Raw genomic sequence first — 20,749 nt, 5'->3', positions numbered from 1 at the left:
AACTCAAGAATGCCATCATGAGCAGCAAGCCTGATAAATAAACCCACGCAGGAATAATAATGCGTGTGATCACTGAATCATTCATATATAGTGAAAAGAGTTTGATATGAATAGACAAAAGCAGAGTTTTTTTTTTTTGATTGTTTTATTCCGCCACAGACTGATTGAAATACATTCAATGGCCTTTTCAGTTCATAATTCCTTCACAGAAGGAAACTTGATTTCACCTACACAGTGAAAAGGTTTTCACATTTACTTACACACCCTTATAAAAGGCAGTTATGAAAGCACAGTAAATGGTACAGATAGACATATAAAGTATGACCTCTTGAGTCACAATCTTTATCATCTCTACAATATCAGATCTGATACAATCTGCATATTATTTCCTTAGAAACACAAATACAAGCCCAGTTGGCTTTCAAATAAATCTCAATAGGATTGAAAACAATCATTAAAATTACGTCCAAATATTGGACGCTGGCCAAATCTTGGCCACACTTAGAAAAACAAAACATGTTGTTCAGATTAGAGAAGAATCTTTCACATTTGAAAGAAATTAAAAAACTTATTATAAGCCCAGATAAAGGTACATACAATATGTTGTAAGAAAAATTAAAAACAAGCACAAGAGCTTTACAGGTATGCATATTTATGACCAATGTGGTCCGTGTTGAGCTCAAGATCTACCAAGGTGGCGCTCTTGTTGACCTTCATCTCTTTGCTGAAGGTGTTCTGGTCTGAGCGGCTCAGCCGAGGCTCCACACTTTCCTCCTGTTCTGATCACATGATGTCTGCAGCTTCTGGAAGAGCTTCAGTCTTCTCTGGCTCTGTGTCTTCATCTCATCTCTGGATCTCACGGACACACCTGGAGAAGCCTTGATTGACAGCATGTGAACTGGAATTGTGAGCGTCATCTCCAGGATTTCAGCTTTCTCCAGCTGGGAATCAGGAACTCTGGAGCCAGAAGACACTTGAGCTGCTGATGAGACCATCTCTGCGCATCTTCTCCACTATTGGCTTTCTCAGCTGCAGATGGAGACAGAAAAGCATCAGGAACGTGTCTTGGAATAAGCAGTGATTGAGAAGAGTCGTGAAAGCTGCTGATGTAATGTTGCTGTGAGGAGGATCATGTGATGTACCTTGTTGTTGAGAGGGAGATGCTCCTTTGAGATGATTGTAGGTGTCATGTCTGGATCTCTGAGCTGTAGATCTCTGTGCAGAGCGAGTCTGATTCACACCGGCTGCAGATCCTCTATTTATACTCACAAATCTCCATATGAATGTGTGAGGCTTGAGCTTGTTGGAGTTTCTCACAGTTTGGAGCCAATGGAAGAGCTCAGACAGACAATGAGGGATGTGGGCCGCCACATGCTCAATGATCCTCTGTCTCTGTGTCTCAGGGGAGAATCTGGGAAAGTGCTGACCTGTAGAGATCTGATGTTCACATCAATGTCACTGAAGAAACACACGCTCGTCAACACTGTACACACGTGTGGAGCTATATATATATATATATATAAAATGTGTTTATTCATTTATTTATGGTGACCTTGTTTTAGTTGCCCATATATGTGTTGCACTTACACTGACAATAAACAGTGCTCTCAATTTTTATATGCAAACTGCAGTTTAAAGAAATGTGTTTTTAGTATAGATGAATGCGTTTGTATCTAAAGCTTTAGAGTTGTGTAGTGGAATTCAGACGTCATTGTCTCCATTGTCTCGGACTCCAGGCCTCCAGATGTGTGTGTGTGTGTGTGTGTGTGTTGGTCAGTGTGAGTAGATCTCATGTGAGGTTCCCACACTGACTCTCTGTCTTCACATCAATGGAGCACAAAAGCATCCAGAGTCCTGAATGAAGCATTAGTGCCGCTGAAGACTCTGTTCTTCCTGACGTCACCAACCATCTGGAGGGACACCAGTCAGTCACTTATCACACACTTTCTGGTCACAATTATTCTCTTGCAAACATGCAATTTTCACTCTTATAAATTTAGAATGGAATATGCAAAAAAAAAAAAAAAAAAAAAATCTCTATATATTTTTTTAATCAAATAAGATTTTAGATGCGTTTGTGAGAGATGTTTGCATTAGATGACAAAAGTACCTGATGCAAAAGCTTGGTCATTGTAAAAGTTCATGATGCATAAAGGAAAATAAATAGTGATGTTGCTGATTCTGGTCACACTGCTGATGACATCATGAATGACATCATGTAAATGCATCATGCATGTGTGTAAATATCCATAAGTGTGTCGACTCTCTTGTGTGTGTCAGATATTGAGGTTGTGTTTGGGTTTAGGATGCTGATGACACTAGAACTGTGACTCTGTTCTCCAGAGTTTCTCACACTGAGACACAAACACAACAATAGAAGTGTGTCTATTCACATGATAATGAGTGTTAATGCAGGACAGATTCCCTAAAGCTTTCTCACGCCTCTGCTGCTCAATACTTCTTATAATAAGCATACATTTTTACACAAATCTGATGACTAATGTCTTAAAATAAAGCATTTGATTTAGTCCTTTTCATTTTAAAAATGTATAATATTAGATTATATATATATATAGATTATATAGTGTAAAGTTAAAGTCCAATCTATTCATGCTGACCTCTGACCCCTGGTCTCTTAGTTGAGTTCTATTGTCCCTGAGGGTCTTTGAGTGAGTTCTCTCTCTCACGCTCTCTTCATTCACTCAATTCAATTACACAACAATAGACGTGTGTCCTACGGAAACCCACAGCACACACGCCTCCAAACGTTCACGGTCTTAACCTGATCAAACTGGCCGTTAGTTGGTCCCTAACGCAGGGAATATGAATCAATTACAGGTTGGAATCTGATACACGTGCAATAGTTGACATACCTTTCTGTCCTTTTATATTTTAAAGATAAAATAATAGATATTTACCTGGAATAAATATGTGAAATTAAAACATCAGGTTGTTTACAATTTCCTTTCAAAAAGCGATTTATTATTATTAAAATTTGAGCAAGCTAAATATATCTGTCACTTTAAGTAGTTTGCTATATTAAATGTTCAAATGTTCAGGACTTAATTTGCATAATTTCCCAGAGGGATCTAATTCAAAATTTAAATAATTACAGCATCTATCCTGACCTTTTGTACATTTTAGAAGCTTGATGAGAATATTTACAAAAAAATCTGTGCAAGAGAGCATAATCCGAAAATGTAATTAAAACTAAAGCTTCAAGATTTTCAATTCATGCTGTACATGTACAATTATTCCATGAAGAGGTAATTTTTTTGTGCCAAACATGCTTTTAGATGACGTTTATCATTTAGCATGTGTAAGAATTATTGATTAAGATATATCAACATTGTAAGAGACATCAATCTAATAAAATCTGAGGCTATATTTTTTTCTTCTTCATTATAATTCCACTCTAAAGAAGACAACTGAATTCCATGACAAACCAGAATGCCACAGCAGAAAATACATTTGACTTTTAATTTATTTATTTTGTGATGTCACAATGCCATCATTAATGCAAATAAATAGGTGATAACATATCACAGCATTTGCATGAAGAGATCTCCAAAACACATTAAACGCATACATATTAATAAACTTTACAAAAGTCATGTGACAAATGATTTACCACAAATCATTATTAACATTCCTCCACATGAGGGGGTCATACTAACGCATAACAGAAACTGTTAGTGATTAAATGTCAAGATACTCAACAATTAAGATATTCCCGTACAGGAAAATACATCAGGACATGTACATCCACGGGTGTCACTCAACACAAGTGAGTTAATAGCATTTTAATAGCAGAAAAAACACTGAACCATCTTTATGTGTGATTCTATTATATGATCAAATGTCCTATGAGGACAACAGAGCATTTATCATACTGATAAAATATTCAAAACCACTATTTGTACTTCACATAAAGCAAAGATTTACCATAGCATAGTGAAAATGTGATTTGCCTTCATAGAAGGTGTATATTAATGTATTCAACAATGCACAATATGTTTCCAGTGACGGAAATAATATTGTTAATGGCATCTAACACAGATGAGAATGATAAAATCTGACTCAGAATAGCAATCTTTGCACATCAGAAAGGACCAAAATGTGGTCCACATCCTTGGTGTCTAATGTAGACTTGGCTTCCACGTGTGCTTTCCTTCAGAGGGCGCTACAGGATCAGTCAAAGCCTTCGCTGAGGCTGATGGATGGAGGAAGTGTTTCTGTAGATGCTGCCCCTGGTTTCTCGGGAAAACACCATCATCTCCAGGATTTCAGCTTTCTCCAGCTGGGAATCAGGAACTCTGGAGCCAGAAAACACTTGAGCTGCTGATGAGACCATCTCTGCGCATCTTCTCCACTATTGGTTTTCTCAGCTGCAGATGGAGACAGAAAAGCATCAGGAACGTGTCTTGGAATAAGCAGTGATTGAGAAGAGTCGTGAAAGCTGCTGATGTAATGTTGCTGTGAGGAGGATCATGTGATGTACCTTGTTATTGAGAGGGAGATGCTCCTTTGAGATGATTGTAGGTGTCATGTCTGGATCTCTGAGCTGTAGATCTCTGTGCAGAGCGAGTCTGATTCACACCGGCTGCAGATCCTCTATTTATACTCACAAATCTCCATATGAATGTGTGAGGCTTGAGCTTGTTGGAGTTTCTCACAGTTTGGAGCCAATGGAAGAGCTCAGACAGACAATGAGGGATGTGGGCCGCCACATGCTCAATGATCCTCTATCAGGGGCTCGAAGCTCGTGTCTCAGGGGAGCAGGTGGAGGGGAAAGTATATTTTAATTATTTAAGCAGTTTTCTTGTTTTAATTGAGCAATCTACTACAGCATTATGTTGCAAATTACTACGACTGGACTTTATGGACACATTAAGTTCTTTAAAGAAAACAGCATGTCTTCTCACATCTCAGATGCTTAACATTTTCTTGTAATGTATATGATCTTCAGCATTATGATTGCTGCAGTGATGTCACAGCCTGATGATGAAGCAGATGTGTGTGTGTGTGTGAAGCAGATGTGTGTGTGTGTGTGTGTGTGTGTGTGTGTATGTGTGTGTGTGTGTGCTGGTCAGTGTGAGTAGATCTCATGTGAGGTTCCCACACTGACTCTCTGTCTTCACATCAATGGAGCACAAAAGCATCCAGAGTCCTGAATGAAGCATTAGTGCCGCTGAAGACTCTGTTCTTCCTGACGTCACCAACCATCTGGAGGGAAACGGTCCGACTGGATGATGATGATGATGATGATGATGCAAAAAACATCAGTTAAATAAACTGGTAAAATATTGGAGAACTAAATAAAAAAGTATTGATGCAATATTACAAAAATTCTGATCATTGCATTGGCTTTCATGTTTTCTTGTCTGCATTGCATTTCTATAGCTTGACTGCCTTGACCAGATGTGTCCAACCTTATATTTGAGAAGCTATATTTTCTGCTGTGCAGATTAAACCTTATAGGCTTCTGCATGTGTACATGAAATCATCCGGCAGCTCATTGTGTTTATACAACGCACTGAGAGCAGCAGCCATGGGGTTTTCCCACACTCAGCTCTGAATGATCCTTACAGAACAATAGAAGTGTGTCCTCTTTATCGGCGTTCACCTGTCCGTCATGTCCTCAGGGAGTTTCACTCGGCTAATCATCAGTTAGCCGTCCTTTTCAACCATAAAATGGTTTGGCTTGCCACAAATTCACCTTAAAAACTAAAAAAATCAAAGTTTATGTCAGCTATATGTGAGTCCTTTTGAGTAGTATGTATGTTGGATGGAAGAATAATATGAAACATTACATTTTATAATAATTTCTAGGTATAAAACTAGACGCCAGATTAACAATGAAAATAATTAGCAACACTTTACAATAAGGTTTCATTAGTTAACATTAGTGAACTACTTTAGTTAACATGAACTAATGAACAATACAGCATTTATTAATTGTATGTTAATTTCAACATTGACTATTAAAAGCAAATGTTGTATTTGTTAACATTAGTTAATGTACTGTGAATTAACATGAACAAACAATGACTGTTTTTTATTAACTAACATTAACAAAGATTAATTAATAAGGTAACAAATGAATTGCTCATTGTTAGTTAATTGAATATGCATTTATATAAATAAACTGTATGGCTTAGTATTTGCATCTTTTGAATTCTGTGACCTTTTCCACCTTTTCCCACACGCCTTAAATACTTTTAAATGCTAATTTGTCTCAGTGCAGGACATAGGCATGTTATCTGTCTCCTACATGCAATCAATAGGTAAATCAGTGGTTTGGTAAACCTTTGACATTTATAATTACAGGTAACACAGACACACTAATACCCTAACATTTGCCGACACTTGTACATTTGGATTCAGCAAAAAAAAAAAAAAAAAAGGTTTATGTTTTTACAGTATGTTTTTTAGTGGGTATGTGTTTTTTTTTTTACCTGCCCCACTTCAAATAAACATCTGTCAGGTTCAGCATAAAAACCACAGGATGACATTAATGCAATCAAAATCATTTATTTTATCGAAACATTTGAGAGCAATACACAACTGATTTAAAAACAATCATCACAAATGTAATCAAATGATACACTGTATCTTTAAAAATGAAATAAAGTTCTTTTTTTTTGTGCATGTCCTCCAAAAGAGAGCATGACAAACGGTTCTATAAACACATTCAGTACATTTCTCTTCAAGAGAAAAATACAGTTATATCAACATGCACACAACGCATCCTCCGCCTGGTGCTTCCCACGAGCTAATGTGCATCACAACCAATGCAATGCACAGCTTCAGATGATATTCTTGCCTTCACAAAGTCTGCAAAGTACTTTACGGGGGGAAAAGTCCAGAGAGAACAAGCAAACAAGTGCTATTTTCCTCCGAGGTAGATGTGCTAACACGTAAGATCAGATCACATCAAGTGCTTGGCTTGTTGACCCTTTACATTAGCAGGTCAGTCTGTGATGGACGTTCACTTCAGAACAATGGCGTCAGATCTTGATCTGGAGCGGGAGACAGACGCAGGATCTCTCGAGAACACCTGGAGTAGCCGCCCGGGAAGATTAAGGCCTTTTTCGAGCTGAAGAAGGACACGGTCTTCTCCAAAATGTCGGATGCAGGAATGCCGTGATGGAGGTGGTCTTCGAAAGAAGATTTCAGCTTCTCCACTTTGCTGAAGCATTTTCTCTCCAAGCTGTACAGTTTGCACCTGAAAATCAAAAGAGCACATCTTTAGTGTCATTGTTTGTGTGCATATGAGATCAAATGAATCGAGCAGTACAAATTACACTATTGTAAGTATTTCTGTACCTGGCATAGTGAGCGTTGTCTTGAGGGGTGATGTCCATGTAGGCCGGCATGTTTGAGTTTGAGAGATTAAATATCTGAAGCTCTTTTTCAGTCGCAAAACCAAATGCCACACAAGACCCTCGATCTAGCCCACTTTTATACCAAAGCATATCTGCATCCAGCCAATCAGAGAGCAGGGAAAACTGGAACAATAGGCTTGCCATAATTTGCATTGGTCCAAGGTCTTTTAATTGAGCTCTTTAGTGGACAGGTGTTTTTTTTCTTTCTCTAGTGCCATCTGGAGGGTCAGCCGGGGGGAGAATCATTGAGGGCATGAGGACTCGGGATTTTAATGTTCTCACACTCAGATTAGCAATGGAGATTTGTGGAAAATATTTACTGTACGTGTTCAGTCACAAAGTGAATTTATAGTTGGGTGTGAAATGTTTTGACAAAAACAAGAATTTTAATTTTTAATCCATGCTGATGTAATAATATAGAAATAGTTTTATTTTTACATAGATATTAAAAAAATAAAAATAAAAGTACAGCTTCTGAAGGCATTTCACATGGAAAAATATACATCACTAAAACACATTCATAAACAATTATGTAGCAATTTGGATTTGTAGAAAATATTTACTGTATGTTGTATCAGAAACATGCAATGGATTTAATGAGATTATCGTATCAAATATTTTGTCAATAAATCAATATTCACTTGCACTTAAGAAAAATACATATTTAAAATAAAATACATATTTAATACAAATAAAAATGCTATTTAAAAAATAGTGCATTTGAATGTAGCTTCTCCAGACACTTTACACCAAAAAAATATTAAAATGTATGAAATGCATTACTGAAATGCTCACAAAACATTTAGTGAGTAAATACTGTATATAATCAAAACAAAAATGTAATAGCGTCCATTAAGCTTCCCCCCAGAAGCCTAGTTAGTCGAGCCCTGTGGGAACAGACACACTTCTATTGTGTGAGGGGTTTAATGTGATGAATACAGAAGTGTGGGAAGCCGTGTGTCTCTGCGGCTCCCACCAGCTCCGGGAGCGTTGGGGCGTGTGATCGGGGTCCACATTATGCCATGAGCCAGCTGTGTGTGTGTGTGTGTGTGAAACACAAGCCTGAGAACAGGTACAACCACAGAATTCATAGAACACCTGCTACACTAGAATATCTTGTTACACTGACCTAAAATACTGCATATCATTACAGCATTTCAGCTGATTCTGAACTACAGCAGCATGCACTGATTTTATTCACTAATTTGATTATGAATAATCAAACTGAAGTATATTGTAAGTATATTATAAATATATACAAATTAATTATTTAAAAATAAATATATATGTGCAGTGTTGATAACACTGATGTGTTTTTGTTGCTGCTTTTGTTGTTCTAACATTAGAGAAAATGAAATCTCTGCACGTGTTTGGTTATGAAGGGTGTGTGTTCATAAAGTGACATTAATGTGAACACCGGGTCAGGACTTTCCCAGATTCACGGCTTCGAGCCCCTGATAGAGGATCATTGAGCATGTGGCGGCCCACATCCCTCATTGTCTGTCTGAGCTCTTCCATTGGCTCCAAACTGTGAGAAACTCCAACAAGCTCAAGCCTCACACATTCATATGGAGATTTGTGAGTATAAATAGAGGATCTGCAGCCGGTGTGAATCAGACTCGCTCTGCACAGAGATCTACAGCTCAGAGATCCAGACATGACACCTACAATCATCTCAAAGGAGCATCTCCCTCTCAACAACAAGGTACATCACATGATCCTCCTCACAGCAACATTACATCAGCAGCTTTCACGACTCTTCTCAATCACTGCTTATTCCAAGACACGTTCCTGATGCTTTTCTGTCTCCATCTGCAGCTGAGAAAGCCAATAGTGGAGAAGATGCGCAGAGATGGTCTCATCAGCAGCTCAAGTGTCTTCTGGCTCCAGAGTTCCTGATTCCCAGCTGGAGAAAGCAGAAATCCTGGAGATGGCGCTCACAATTCCAGTTCACATGCTGTCAATCAAGGCTTCTCCAGGTGTGTCCGTGAGATCCGAAGATGAGATGAAGACACAGAGCCAGAGAAGACTGAAGCTCTTCCAGAAGCTGCAGACATCATGTGATCAGAACAGGAGGGAAAGTGTGGAGCCTCGGCTGAGCCGCTCAGACCAGAACACCTTCAGCAAAGAGATGAAGGTCAACAAGAGCGCCACCTGGAGGCCTTGGGAGATCTTACAGCGACCAGCAGCTCAGACTGAACGTCTACACTAGACTCTTCTATCTTCTCTTTTTGAGAAAGTGTTTATGCAATTTCTTTTTGGGAAAATTGTATTATAAAGTATGTTATGATACAGTGAAGACTTTGCTTTACTTTACTTTGCATTAGATGTAATGCCTTTGCATGCATAATGTACAAGCTATTTATTCAGCTGTTTGAATGCTTACAACTTTGTTTGATTTTAACATGAATCAGTTTAAAAACATTTCTGTTTATAGAAAGAATGATATTTCCCATCTATTTTGATGGGTTTTATTACTTATTTTAAGTAATCTCAATTTGTGCTTCACATTGAAGCTAGATTTAATTATTTTAAAACCTCATAATGAGTCATTTGAGTATAGTTTTTGAGCATGTTTGGACAAATCTTGTCAATTTATGTTGTAAACAGTTCCTTTTTGGAACAAGTTTGTTTAATGAACCCATTCCTTTCATAAAGGCTTGTTTTGTGATGAAAACTTTATTTAGTTTTCAACGACTCACTTGTATTGTATCAATATACCTGTGTATTTGACATTGCATATATGCCTACAATATGCAAAACATCTGCTTTCTCATTTGAGATGTAATAAATTAAATTGCTCTTCAATCATTTTTTGCTTTTCACTGGGTTTGAAACTTATGAGCACAACATTTTAAATGCAAGAAATGTTTAATGAGTGATATCGGTTACAACATGATCAAATAAGTTGATTAAATAACAAAAACAGCCTTTACAAAAGGCATCGATTGATAGGATTTTCTATGCTTGTCGAAAATTGTAGACAACTCTCAAACTAGATTAAATCCAAAATAGCATGCAAATGTTGCATTAAAAAGCAGCAAATCTTAAAATGAAGTAAATATGCCTATAAACAAATGTTCTGTCAAAGCAGTCAACATCTGATAAAACTCTAAATTGATTGTTTTTCCATGGTCATTTTGGTGATTAGTGCAGCAATCCACTCTGCGTGGAGGCAATTAATTGCATCTGATTGGTCCTTTGTATCACGTACAATATCGTTTGATCGCTTCTCTGTCATCGGGCTTCAGGTGTGCGTGGAGTGACACGTGACGAGAATCCGGAAACAGTTGGAATTGGCGCGTTGTTTTTAAAAAGTCAACGGTCATCTCCAGAAAATCGGCTTTGTCGAGTCTAACGAACTGCCCCTCGGGCATCTGTGTATTTTCGTGAAATAACTTTCTCAGATGTACGATACTGCGGTTGATTCTGTCTCTCCGCATCTTCTCAACAAGGATCTTTCGAAACTGCGTTGAGGTAAGAGGAAAAACGGTAAGTTTGACAGTAAATTTCAAGCGAGAGGTAGAGATTTGACGTGATTATTTTGTGGTTCTCATGACATAATATGCTCACACGACCTTGATTTTGACTGAGTGATGTCATAATACAAAGATTTAAAAAGCAAATTGTGTAAAATCATATTCTCGTCATATATATAGCCTATAGCCTACCCACGAAGTGCAGCGGTTTGCTGTATTCATACAATTATTTATACTTGATGTATAACGGTTATTTCACGGGCTTCGCGTGCTTTCCCACACTGCCAGCCAATCAGAGAGGAGCAGCCGCGAGCTTTAAAATCCAATGGTGAGACGGTGGTTTTATAGCACGCGAGTTTCCTTCCTCTCCCGCTGTGGGAAAACACTGTCACGGGCCACTAAAAGTGTGCCTGATACTTGCTCAGAAGTCCAGTAGTGTTGACAAGACCAACAACTCGGTGTGATTCAGACAGACACGCTTCAGACAGAGTCTTTGATCAGTGCTGAGGTGTTATTGCTCCAATTAAAACGGACTTTCCCAGCCTCAGGTCCCTCAGGTTTATTACAGAGCGTCTCCAAAGAAATGCTGATTCGGATGTGATTTTAACAAATGTAATCTGCACGTGCGGGGGTTAAATTAAATGTTTCCCTTTCATTTTATCGGAGGTGAAAAAGTTTTGTGAAAAATGCCATGCTTTAATTTGACTTAAAGAGAATGTGATAGAAATCAGTGAAATATTCGGATTAAATACCACATCAGTACATATATTATTAACAGACACTATTATTAGTATTATTATTAACGAATAATGTACAGTGACTTGGAGGATAATGTAAGAATAATTCTTGAGATAATATCAGAATATTACTTAATTTTTTTTAGCAACATCTTAGTTTCAGTTAAGAAATTTTACATTAAGTATTACAATTTTAAAGTAAAATGATATAATCCCAGCACTGGATTTTGTTAGTTAAAATAATGTTTGCATCAAGTTTAGATTAAAAAAAATAAAGATGCAGTTTAATCACATATTTACAGCATGAAACTCTCAATTTAATTATTGAAAGAGTGATTGACCTATTGATTAATTGAAACCAGATAAGGTAAATTATAAGTCCTGTGAGATTTGTACAGCCAATGTTTGATTTGATTTGTTGAGGACGCCTCACCCACTGGCCTCAGAGTGTGGGAAAGCTAATCCTGACTGGGACTCATGGCTTTGTAATGCTAATGAGCTCCTATAAATAGAGGAGCACAACCCTCATTCCCAACACAACCAACTTGCTCTCCTCAGAGAAACATCTCTCCATCTGAAAGAATGGCTCCGACTTACACGACTGACTACTCCAAACTTTCCAACAAGGAGAAACATAAAGTAAGTATTTTTGACCACTTAAAAAATCAATTGTTTTTCTTTTATTCTGCCATGAATTTTAATCAAATGACGCAAAGAACTAAGCAAATGTCTCTTTCCTCAACAGTTGAGAAAACCTGCAGTGGAAAAGATGCGCAGAGATCGCATCAACAGCTGCATCGAGCAGCTCAAATCCATGCTGGAGAAGGAGTTCCAGCAGCAGGACCCCAACACCAAACTGGAGAAAGCCGATATCCTGGAGATGACGGTGGTCTTCCTGAAACAGCAGCTGCAGAGCAAGACTTCAGCTCCACAGAAAGCCCACTTTGACGGCTATTCCCAGTGTTGGAGGGAGACCATGAGCTTCCTATCGGTCAGCTCCAAGGCGGACGCTGTACGTCAACATCTGAACCACTGCCAAGAAGCCCAGAGATCAGCTAAAGACCTCATTCACTCGTCTCCAGCTTCCCATCAGCCCACCAAGGTGAAGCAGGAGCCATGTGCCCACAGACCGCTCTGGAGACCCTGGTAGAGACTCCAAGATCAAAGACTTTCACGTGAAAACTAGATGGTGGTTTTACCATCTCTTATGTTGTAGGAGATAACTCCTTTTCTATGTTCATTTTCTTTTGAAAGAATGTCTTTTTATGGCACTTCACTTTGAAGTTCGTGGAAAGAAATGGGTTTCACAATGTGAAAGTCTGATCTTCTACAGATGATTGTATTATGATCGGAGGTTTATTATAACATGCCTCTATAGTTTTCCTCATGGATGGACAGTAATATAAGTATAAATAATCTTCACGATGAAGAGTCGAGGTTTAACTCCTGTGGAGTCGATGACAAAGTAATTATTTGCAATGTTTGATATGTTTTATCACTGCTTGTAAATGCAAATGTTATTGTTTCTTCTTATGAAGGATGTGATTTTTCACTTATTTCTAATATATGGTGACATATGTTAATTGTGCAAACATACGGTCACATAAAATAAACGCTATTTGAATATAAACAATCCTGATTTCCTCTAATTGATTAATCAAAACAAATGCTTTATTCTGCATTGTCTGATTAACAGACTTTTGAAATTTAAACAATGTTTTTTTAACTAACCACTCGCGTTGGTTGTCAAGTGGTCTCGTTTTCAGCTAATGGGAGTCCATTTACACTTGACAAACTCTTTCAGAGTTGGAGTGTGGATAAATCTATCTGGGTATATTTTCCAAAAATGACCCTTACAATAACAATCCCTTATTTTGACTATTAAATGAGTGTAAAACCATGCGTCAGGAATGGCTCACCAGGATTTTGCCAAGTCATATAAATAAAGTCCTACCCCTAAACTTAACCCTACCCATAAGTTACCCCTAAAATCAGAGGGAAATGGATCAATAACTCTGATGTAGAAGCACCTAATCCTGTTTGTAAGCCTAAACTTGACAAAAACTGTAAACTTGTCTCTCAAATCTGATTGGGTGATTGAAATGCTCATGTTGCACTTGTTGAAATCACGTTCACCAATATAACTTTAGAAATGATGATCAGGATGATATCAAATACCCATGCCTTAATGATGTCAACTTTAAAATGTGTCCTTTTTATAAACATTTTTTTATTATTATATATAAATAATGTAATCAGTGCTGTGTATTAGTTGAGTGTGTACCAGGAGCATGATTATAGAGTTCAGTGTGTGAGAAAGAACACAGGGGCTTAATGTTGGTGTTTGTACTCTGAAACCCTTGATAATAGGCACTGTGTGCTGTCAGGTCTGGTTTCATCAGACAGCTGGTGTGTGTGTGTGTGTGTGTGTGTGTGTGTGTGTGGGGTGTGGGGTGTGGGGTGTGTGATCATGTGTGGGGCCGGCTTCTCCCAGGATTTCCCACACCCGCGGACTCTGGCTCCCGTTTCAGATCCGACATTAAGGAAGTGTGCCGTACTAAATCATCCATTAGGTATGGTGGTGTGAATCCTGACCCTTCCCTTCTATTGCCCCTAATTCAACGCTGAGCCCCCTGGGAAACAGCCATTCACTTGTTGTTTGAATCTACTTGTTGCAAACTTGAAGTGATGTATTGTTACAGGTCATGCAAGTTTTAAAGTTCTTTATACTTCAGAAACTTTATTTTCTACAAGGTGGAAATATGGCTTTGGAACAATTAACATACTAAAAAGAAGACAAACGTGAAAAAGAATATATAAATAAAAAACATTAAAAAAAAAGATTTAAATTTAATATTCCAGCTAAAGTATTTAATTTAAATAAAATCTTTTAGGTGTAAATTAAATGCAAGTATAGTTCTTTTTTTTTTTTTTTTAAATGTTATACAAATAAATTGCATCAAATACTATTGTTATGAACTGTTGATGTGATTTACTTGTACGTCATTTGATACTTTTTACACTTACATGCAATTATTCTTTAGTATGCATGCAAATACTTGCATTTTTATACTTTAGTTAAATAAAGCAAAGTTCAGAACAGAATTATTTGCTGAGATTTGAGGATTTGGCTAGAAGTGTTTAAAGTGCTGACACACTTTTCTCACCGCATACACTGAAGGTGAGACGCATTTTATGCGACTGTAGGGCGAATACAGTAGACGTCAGGATGGCCATGTGCCTCCGTTGAGTTTACAGGAGCGGGAATTCTTTGGTTTCTGAAGGTGTCAGGCAGTGTAATCAGGAGACGGCACACCTCTAGTGAACACACACACACACACACACACACACACACACACACACACACACACACACAGTGTCTGATAGATCCCCTTTCAGGATCGCCCTCCTCCTCCTCTTGTCCTCTTCAGGTCCAAGCTGCTGATGTTATCAAGTGTTTCAGACAGCCTTGTGATTGGCCCATGAGTGTGGGAAAGCATCAGACGCTTCAGACCCATGAGGACAAAGGATTGTAAATGGAGCACGTCTGTGTGTCATCAGTCCGAACTCCAGCATATAGAGTTTATAGGTGATAAAATCATGTTAGGAGAAAATAAACCTGTGGGTGGGTGGGCTGCCCTACAATATTTTAATGACACAAAAATGTTACATTAAAACAATGTTGAATAAAGAAATGCATCAGTCTTGCATAATTAAAAAAGTTTCACTCTTTTAAACTCCACATGTGTTTCTGAGGTTGGAGGTCAGCAACTCAAAATATTGTTACCCGAATATGAAACCAATTTGTACTCAATTATGCAAATGCATTTTTTATATATATTTAGAATTTTCAGTTTTCATTTTAATTGTAGTTAAAGTTTAAGTATTATTTGTTTTTGTCAATGTTTTTTTTTTAATGTTTTTTTTTTAGTTTGACTTATTTTAGTATATCAAGTTAAACTTAAATGAAAATGAGAGATGGGTTAGCTAAAATAAAATATTAATAAGTTTATATTTATATAAAAAGTTAATATTTTATTTTAGTTAACATTATTCCTTATTTCAAGAAACAAATATGTTTTTATAGTTTTAGTGAACTAACCCTGAATAATGATATGCAATGATTTGCATATTAAACATGTTCAGGTATTTGCAAACTTACCTACAGTTATTGAAGTGATAAAAACCATTCAGATGTGAGACTATAATTATCATTCTACATGATTATTTAGCTGTGTGCAATACTATAAATATATCTAATGCATTCAAATATTTCTATTACAATTTGCTCTGAACAGAGAACTGTACACTGTTTTTAGCATAACATGGTGAATGTTTATGTGGGAACTTCATTGCCATTTATTTAGGACAATATATACACACATGAATGAATTCAAAGGATTTTTAGTAATTAACTGCTTTTATTAAATGCAATGTTAGACACACAGTGTCTACAATGTTTCAATGCACCGGAGTGCCATCACAAGAACAAATATTGTTTTCTGTAGCCTTCACTAAAGGCTGTATCAAATGAACGTCCATCAGGACCTTACAAAGAGCTCAGATTCTGAGCAACATCACTGTTTGCAAGACAAACAACATTAGAAACGGGGAAAGAAAGCCTTTAGACAGACTCAAGGTAAATGCCATGCTAATAATAGCAATAATTTGCAAAGAAAATCTTATTAAGAATATAACAATTGAAACTTTCAATATGAAGCAATTGAACGTATGTTTGCAATGAACATAGAAATATGGAAATGTTTATCTCCTACAACATAAGAGATGGTAAAACCACCATCTAGTTTTCACGTGAAAGTCTTTGATCTTGGAGTCTCTACCAGGGTCTCCAGAGCGGTCTGTGGGCACATGGCTCCTGCTTCACCTTGGTGGGCTGATGGGAAGCTGGAGACGAGTGAATGAGGTCTTTAGCTGATCTCTGGGCTTCTTGGCAGTGGTTCAGATGTTGACGTACAGTGTCCGCCTTGGAGTTGACCGATAGGAAGCTCATGGTCTCCCTCCAACACTGGGAATAGCCGTCAAAGTGGGCTTTCTGTGGAGCTGAAGTCTTGCTCTGCAGCTGCTGTTTCAGGAAGACCACCGTCATCTCCAGGATATCGGCTTTCTCCAGTTTGGTGTTGGGGTCCTGCTGCTGGAACTCCTTCTCCAGCATGGATTTGAGCTGCTCGATGCAGCTGTTGATGCGATCTCTGCGCATCTTTTCCACTGCAGGTTTTCTCAACTGTTGAGGAAAGAGACATTTGCTTAGTTCTTTGCGTCATTTGATTAAAATTCATGGCAGAATAAAAGAAAAACAATTGATTTTTAAGTGGTCAAAAATACTTACTTTATGTTTCTCCTTGTTGGAAAGTTTGGAGTAGTCAGTCGTGTAAGTCGGAGCCATTCTTTCAGATGGAGAGATGTTTCTCTGAGGAGAGCAAGTTGGTTGTGTTGGGAATGAGGGTCGTGCTCCTCTATTTATAGGAGCTCATTAGCATTACAAAGCCATGAGTCCCAGTCAGGATTAGCTTTCCCACACTCCGAGGCCAGTGGGTGAGGCGTCCTCAACAATAGAAGAGGCATCAATTATTTCATGGTTAACTGGCCTCAGGGCTCCCACAGAGGGAATAGTCTTCCACACACCGAACACAACACAGGCAGGTTGCTGTACTTTTATTACCTGGGAACATCACTGCTCACTGATAAGGCTTTGCAGATGGGGACTGTAGACACATGATAATTTCCCAAGGGATGCTAAGGACATATAGATAAGACGTCGCACACCTTATCGGGCAAAGCCAGATCCTGGCTGAATGAAAAATGATCTTTATGCACAAATGAGGTGCGATAACAAAATTACACTTATAATACCATTTCAGTTTTTCTACTTCAAAAGTATAAATACATGCACATTTATATACATATGCACAAATATTATTTGTGATGGCTCCAACAAACTTCTTCAGTCTTCACACACTGACCGGAATGCATTCACTGTGAATGTCAATGAAGCGCAATTATCCCGTGCTCTCAAGGATGGCACACTTCTGTTGTTCCAGGCCCCCCCTCCCTCCCTGAGAGAAATTTGGGTAATAAATGGACAGATAGTGTGGGAAACCCAGGCCGGCTCCTGCTCACACGTTCTGGAGTCAATAGCTGGAGCCCCTCCTCTGTCCCTCCACAAACACCCTTTGAACTGCTGTTCAGATCAGAGGCTGCGGGACGCGTGTGTGTTCTCACCGGCCTCGGCTCACATCACCTGCTCGTACTCGCCCTCGTCACGCCAGCCCTCCCGCACCCGTCCCGTCATCGCATGTGCAGAAACATCTGCAGCAGAGGTGCAACCCTGACACAGACCGTCTGAATGTGGAACCTCTTTAAAATAAAAATAAAAAATGGAACATTATCATAATAAAACACTAATGATTTTTATATTAATCTTTATTTTTTGCATTGTAAAACAATAATGATAATAAAAAACTATAAAATATAGTATAATATATATATATATATATATATATATATATATATATATATATATATATATATATAAAATATAAAATATAATAAATATATATATATATTAGAGCTGTCAAATCAATTAATCACATCTAACATAAAAGTTTGTTTATATATGTGTATGTGTATATATATATATATATACATACATACACATATATAAACAAACTTTTTTTTAATTATATGTGTGTGTGTGTGTGTGTATATATATATATAGACACACACACACATATATAGGCTATATACTTTTATGTTATGTGATTAATTGTGATTAAATCGATTTGACAGCACTAAATTTTATATATATATATATATATATATATGGATAAAGTAGTAAACTGCAATGATACACAAATTAATAAAAATATGAAATAAGGGAAGAGAGCTGTTTGGAAAAATATTTATTTATTTTTATAATTATTGTGAAGCAAAAGGAATAATAAATTACATTTTATAATAATTATTTTAATTTAATTAAATGAATAAAATACAATGATAAATGTAATAAAAATAAAAATAAAATGCAATTTAAAAAAATCCTAAATGTCTGCTCTACTTTTGTAAATAACAGTAAAATAAATCGCTCTTACACACCACAGAGCTGAATTTATATCTTCAATTTCATATTTTGAATTGAACTTTTTATTGGTTACACTTTATTTTAAGGTGTCTTTGTTACATTTAAGTACAGAGTTACATGTAGGGTTAGGATTAGGGTTTGGTTTAGGCTTAGTTGCATGTAGTTATGAATAATTAATAGTTATTACTAACTTCATGTAACATGACACTGTAAAATAAAGTGTTACCTTTTTATTTTATTTCACTCATTTTGGACCAATACAAAAATATTTTCTCTACACTCAAATCATCAACAATATCAATGGACACCATATGCCAGATGTTTTTTTTTGTTTTGTTTTTTTTGGAGGGAAACTTTCTGTTTTCTTCAGCTTCTTAGACTCACATTTCTCAACAGTGACTCATCCTGACAGATGACACTGATAGTTTAAAGAATGACTAGCCTTCATTCCACCATAGACCCTCTCATCATTCAGAGGAATAAAGGCCCTGGTGCCATAATAAGACTCCTCTCTCTGTCACACACAAACAGTCGTTGTGTCCAGCTGCAGGGCCGATGCAGGTCTCTCAGTGAGGAATGTGTGAGAGCTGTGGTGTGTGTCTGCTTCCCACACTTCAGTCCCATTGAGCGAGCCGCCCCACCCTGCTGCCACTGATCCAGCGTGCCTCATTATTCCCTCTCTCAATAGACCATCTGGTCCTCTGCTTGCACACACAAAGCCTCTCGCTCTCCCACACACACCTCAAAGCTGCAGGTATACGCGCTCCTGAGGAGAGATTGATCTGCGCACAATCCCACGACCACAAACAAACATGGAAGCGTGTGTGCACAACACGTTTCTGCATGTCGCAGCATATTTATACATGCAGATGGACATTCACTGTAAACCTCTCATACGCAACAGGTTGTAATTCATATGCAGAAAAACTACAGATGTTTTCGAGATGGATAGATAGATAGATAGATAGATAGATAGATAGATAGATTTTTTTTTTTGCATGCCACAGTATATTTATTTCTACATCCAAATGGACATTCACTGTAAACCTCTACGCAACAGGTTGCAATTCATATGCAGAAAAACTACAGATGTTTTTGAGATGGATAGATAGATGGATAGATGGATAGATAGATAGATAGATAATATTTTATTTCTACATCCAAATAGACATTCACTGTAAACCTCTCAAGCACAACAGGTTGCAATGCAAAAAAAACAACTATTTAGATTTAGATTCAATCATTCAGTTTATTCAAAGCTGTTCAAATGATTTATTTTTAATTAAAAAATATATTTTAATTTTACATATGCATTACATTTTTATTAACAATTTATATATATATATATATATATATATATATATATATATATATATATATATATATATATATATAAAATTAAATCATTCAGTTTATTCAAAGCTGTTCAAATTATTTTTAATACAAAAAAATTATATATTATTTTTACATATACATTACATTTTTATTATATTTACTTTTATAATAATAAAAAATATCAAAATCATTAAATCAATTAAAAATGTATTATATCTATATTTTTTGTTTTTTATGTTTCTATTTAAAATGAATCAATAATTTGAATAGTGTCTTACTATGCCAAAGGAGAATTCACAATTCAACAACTGTTTTCTGGTAAAAAAAAAATCTTTCCTTTTTTTCACCTCTTTTTTTGTTGTTGTTGTTTTGTTTTAATGGCCACAAACACCCTGGCAAGACTTCAGGGGTTTCAATGGGGCAGAAGGTATTGGACAATGTCACAGTTTCCCGCTCTAACTGCATCTTTTCATGCGTTTGTGCTGTGAATGCCAGAGCATGTGATGCTGGAATGTCTCTCACATCATGACCCGAATTCCTCTCCGGCGAGGGGAGGTCAGGGGCTTCCCAGGTCCCCGTTTTCATGAAGAGAGGGACACTTCACACTGGGCACACAGCGCTGAGCATCTGCTTCCCTCAGTGTGTGTGTGTGTGTGTGAGAATGAGAAGAGTGCTGGACAAGGGGGCGCCCACATTCAAAGACCCTTTTGC

At 37.2% G+C, this 20,749-nt stretch overlaps 3 protein-coding genes and 2 pseudogenes across 8 annotated transcripts; 2 read left to right on the top strand and 3 right to left on the bottom strand.

Moving 5' to 3' along the window:
• Nucleotides 1-527: 527 nt before the first annotated feature.
• LOC307150125 lies at nt 528-1,444 on the bottom strand (annotated as a pseudogene). Its single transcript has 2 exons — nt 1,143-1,444; nt 528-1,029 (listed from the first exon to the last, which is right to left on the bottom strand). The product of its transcript is annotated as an uncharacterized misc_RNA (transcript).
• A 5,075-nt stretch (nt 1,445-6,519) lies between these two features.
• Nucleotides 6,520-7,433, bottom strand: LOC307150130 (uncharacterized protein). Its single transcript, XM_079856976.1, has 2 exons — nt 7,330-7,433; nt 6,520-7,228 (listed from the first exon to the last, which is right to left on the bottom strand). Exons 1-2 carry the CDS (start codon nt 7,377-7,379, stop codon nt 6,997-6,999), a joined length of 282 nt encoding a protein of 93 aa, XP_079713102.1. The 5' UTR covers nt 7,380-7,433; the 3' UTR covers nt 6,520-6,996.
• Nucleotides 7,434-8,862: 1,429 nt separating this feature from the next.
• Nucleotides 8,863-9,600, top strand: LOC307150591 (annotated as a pseudogene). The gene is made up of 2 exons: nt 8,863-9,093; nt 9,207-9,600. The product of its transcript is annotated as an uncharacterized misc_RNA (transcript).
• Nucleotides 9,601-10,611: 1,011 nt separating this feature from the next.
• LOC307150127 (transcription factor HES-5-like) lies at nt 10,612-13,212 on the top strand. Of its 4 annotated transcripts, none has more exons than XM_079856973.1 (3): nt 10,612-10,880; nt 12,163-12,243; nt 12,350-13,212. In XM_079856973.1, the coding sequence occupies exons 2-3, from the start codon at nt 12,187-12,189 to the stop codon at nt 12,752-12,754; spliced, it is 462 nt and encodes a 153-aa protein (XP_079713099.1). In that variant the 5' UTR covers nt 10,612-10,880; nt 12,163-12,186; the 3' UTR covers nt 12,755-13,212. The 4 variants fall into 4 exon arrangements, with proteins under 4 accessions (XP_079713099.1, XP_079713096.1, XP_079713097.1 ...); XM_079856970.1 differs by having other exon boundaries at nt 12,028-12,243; nt 12,350-13,210; XM_079856971.1 differs by lacking the exon at nt 10,612-10,880 and adding an exon at nt 11,177-11,195 and having other exon boundaries at nt 12,028-12,243; nt 12,350-13,210.
• A 2,805-nt stretch (nt 13,213-16,017) lies between these two features.
• On the bottom strand, nt 16,018-17,167 carry LOC307150128 (transcription factor HES-5-like). The gene is made up of 2 exons (XM_079856974.1): nt 16,952-17,167; nt 16,018-16,846 (listed from the first exon to the last, which is right to left on the bottom strand). Exons 1-2 carry the CDS (start codon nt 17,006-17,008, stop codon nt 16,442-16,444), a joined length of 462 nt encoding a protein of 153 aa, XP_079713100.1. The 5' UTR covers nt 17,009-17,167; the 3' UTR covers nt 16,018-16,441.
• Between the last annotated feature and the right edge of the window lie 3,582 nt (nt 17,168-20,749).

Source organism: Squalius cephalus (assembly GCF_949319135.1).
Source record: "Squalius cephalus genome assembly, chromosome: 22".
NCBI lineage: Eukaryota > Metazoa > Chordata > Actinopteri > Cypriniformes > Leuciscidae > Squalius > Squalius cephalus.
This window is presented reverse-complemented; position numbering and strand designations above follow the sequence as displayed.

What these genes read in the sequence shown, in the direction of transcription:
- LOC307150130 (XM_079856976.1), bottom strand. Translation starts at nt 7,379, where the DNA reads ATGCCGGCCTACATGGACATCACCCCTCAAGACAACGCTCACTATGCC. An exon ending in GACAACGCTCACTATGCCAG is followed by an intron (nt 7,229 to 7,329) that starts GTACAGAAATAC and finishes TTTGATTTTCAG; the next exon opens with GTGCAAACTGTACAGCTTGG.
- LOC307150127 (XM_079856973.1), top strand. Translation starts at nt 12,187, where the DNA reads ATGGCTCCGACTTACACGACTGACTACTCCAAACTTTCCAACAAGGAG. An exon ending in CCAACAAGGAGAAACATAAA is followed by an intron (nt 12,244 to 12,349) that starts GTAAGTATTTTT and finishes TTTCCTCAACAG; the next exon opens with TTGAGAAAACCTGCAGTGGA.
- LOC307150128 (XM_079856974.1), bottom strand. Translation starts at nt 17,008, where the DNA reads ATGGCTCCGACTTACACGACTGACTACTCCAAACTTTCCAACAAGGAG. An exon ending in CCAACAAGGAGAAACATAAA is followed by an intron (nt 16,847 to 16,951) that starts GTAAGTATTTTT and finishes TTTCCTCAACAG; the next exon opens with TTGAGAAAACCTGCAGTGGA.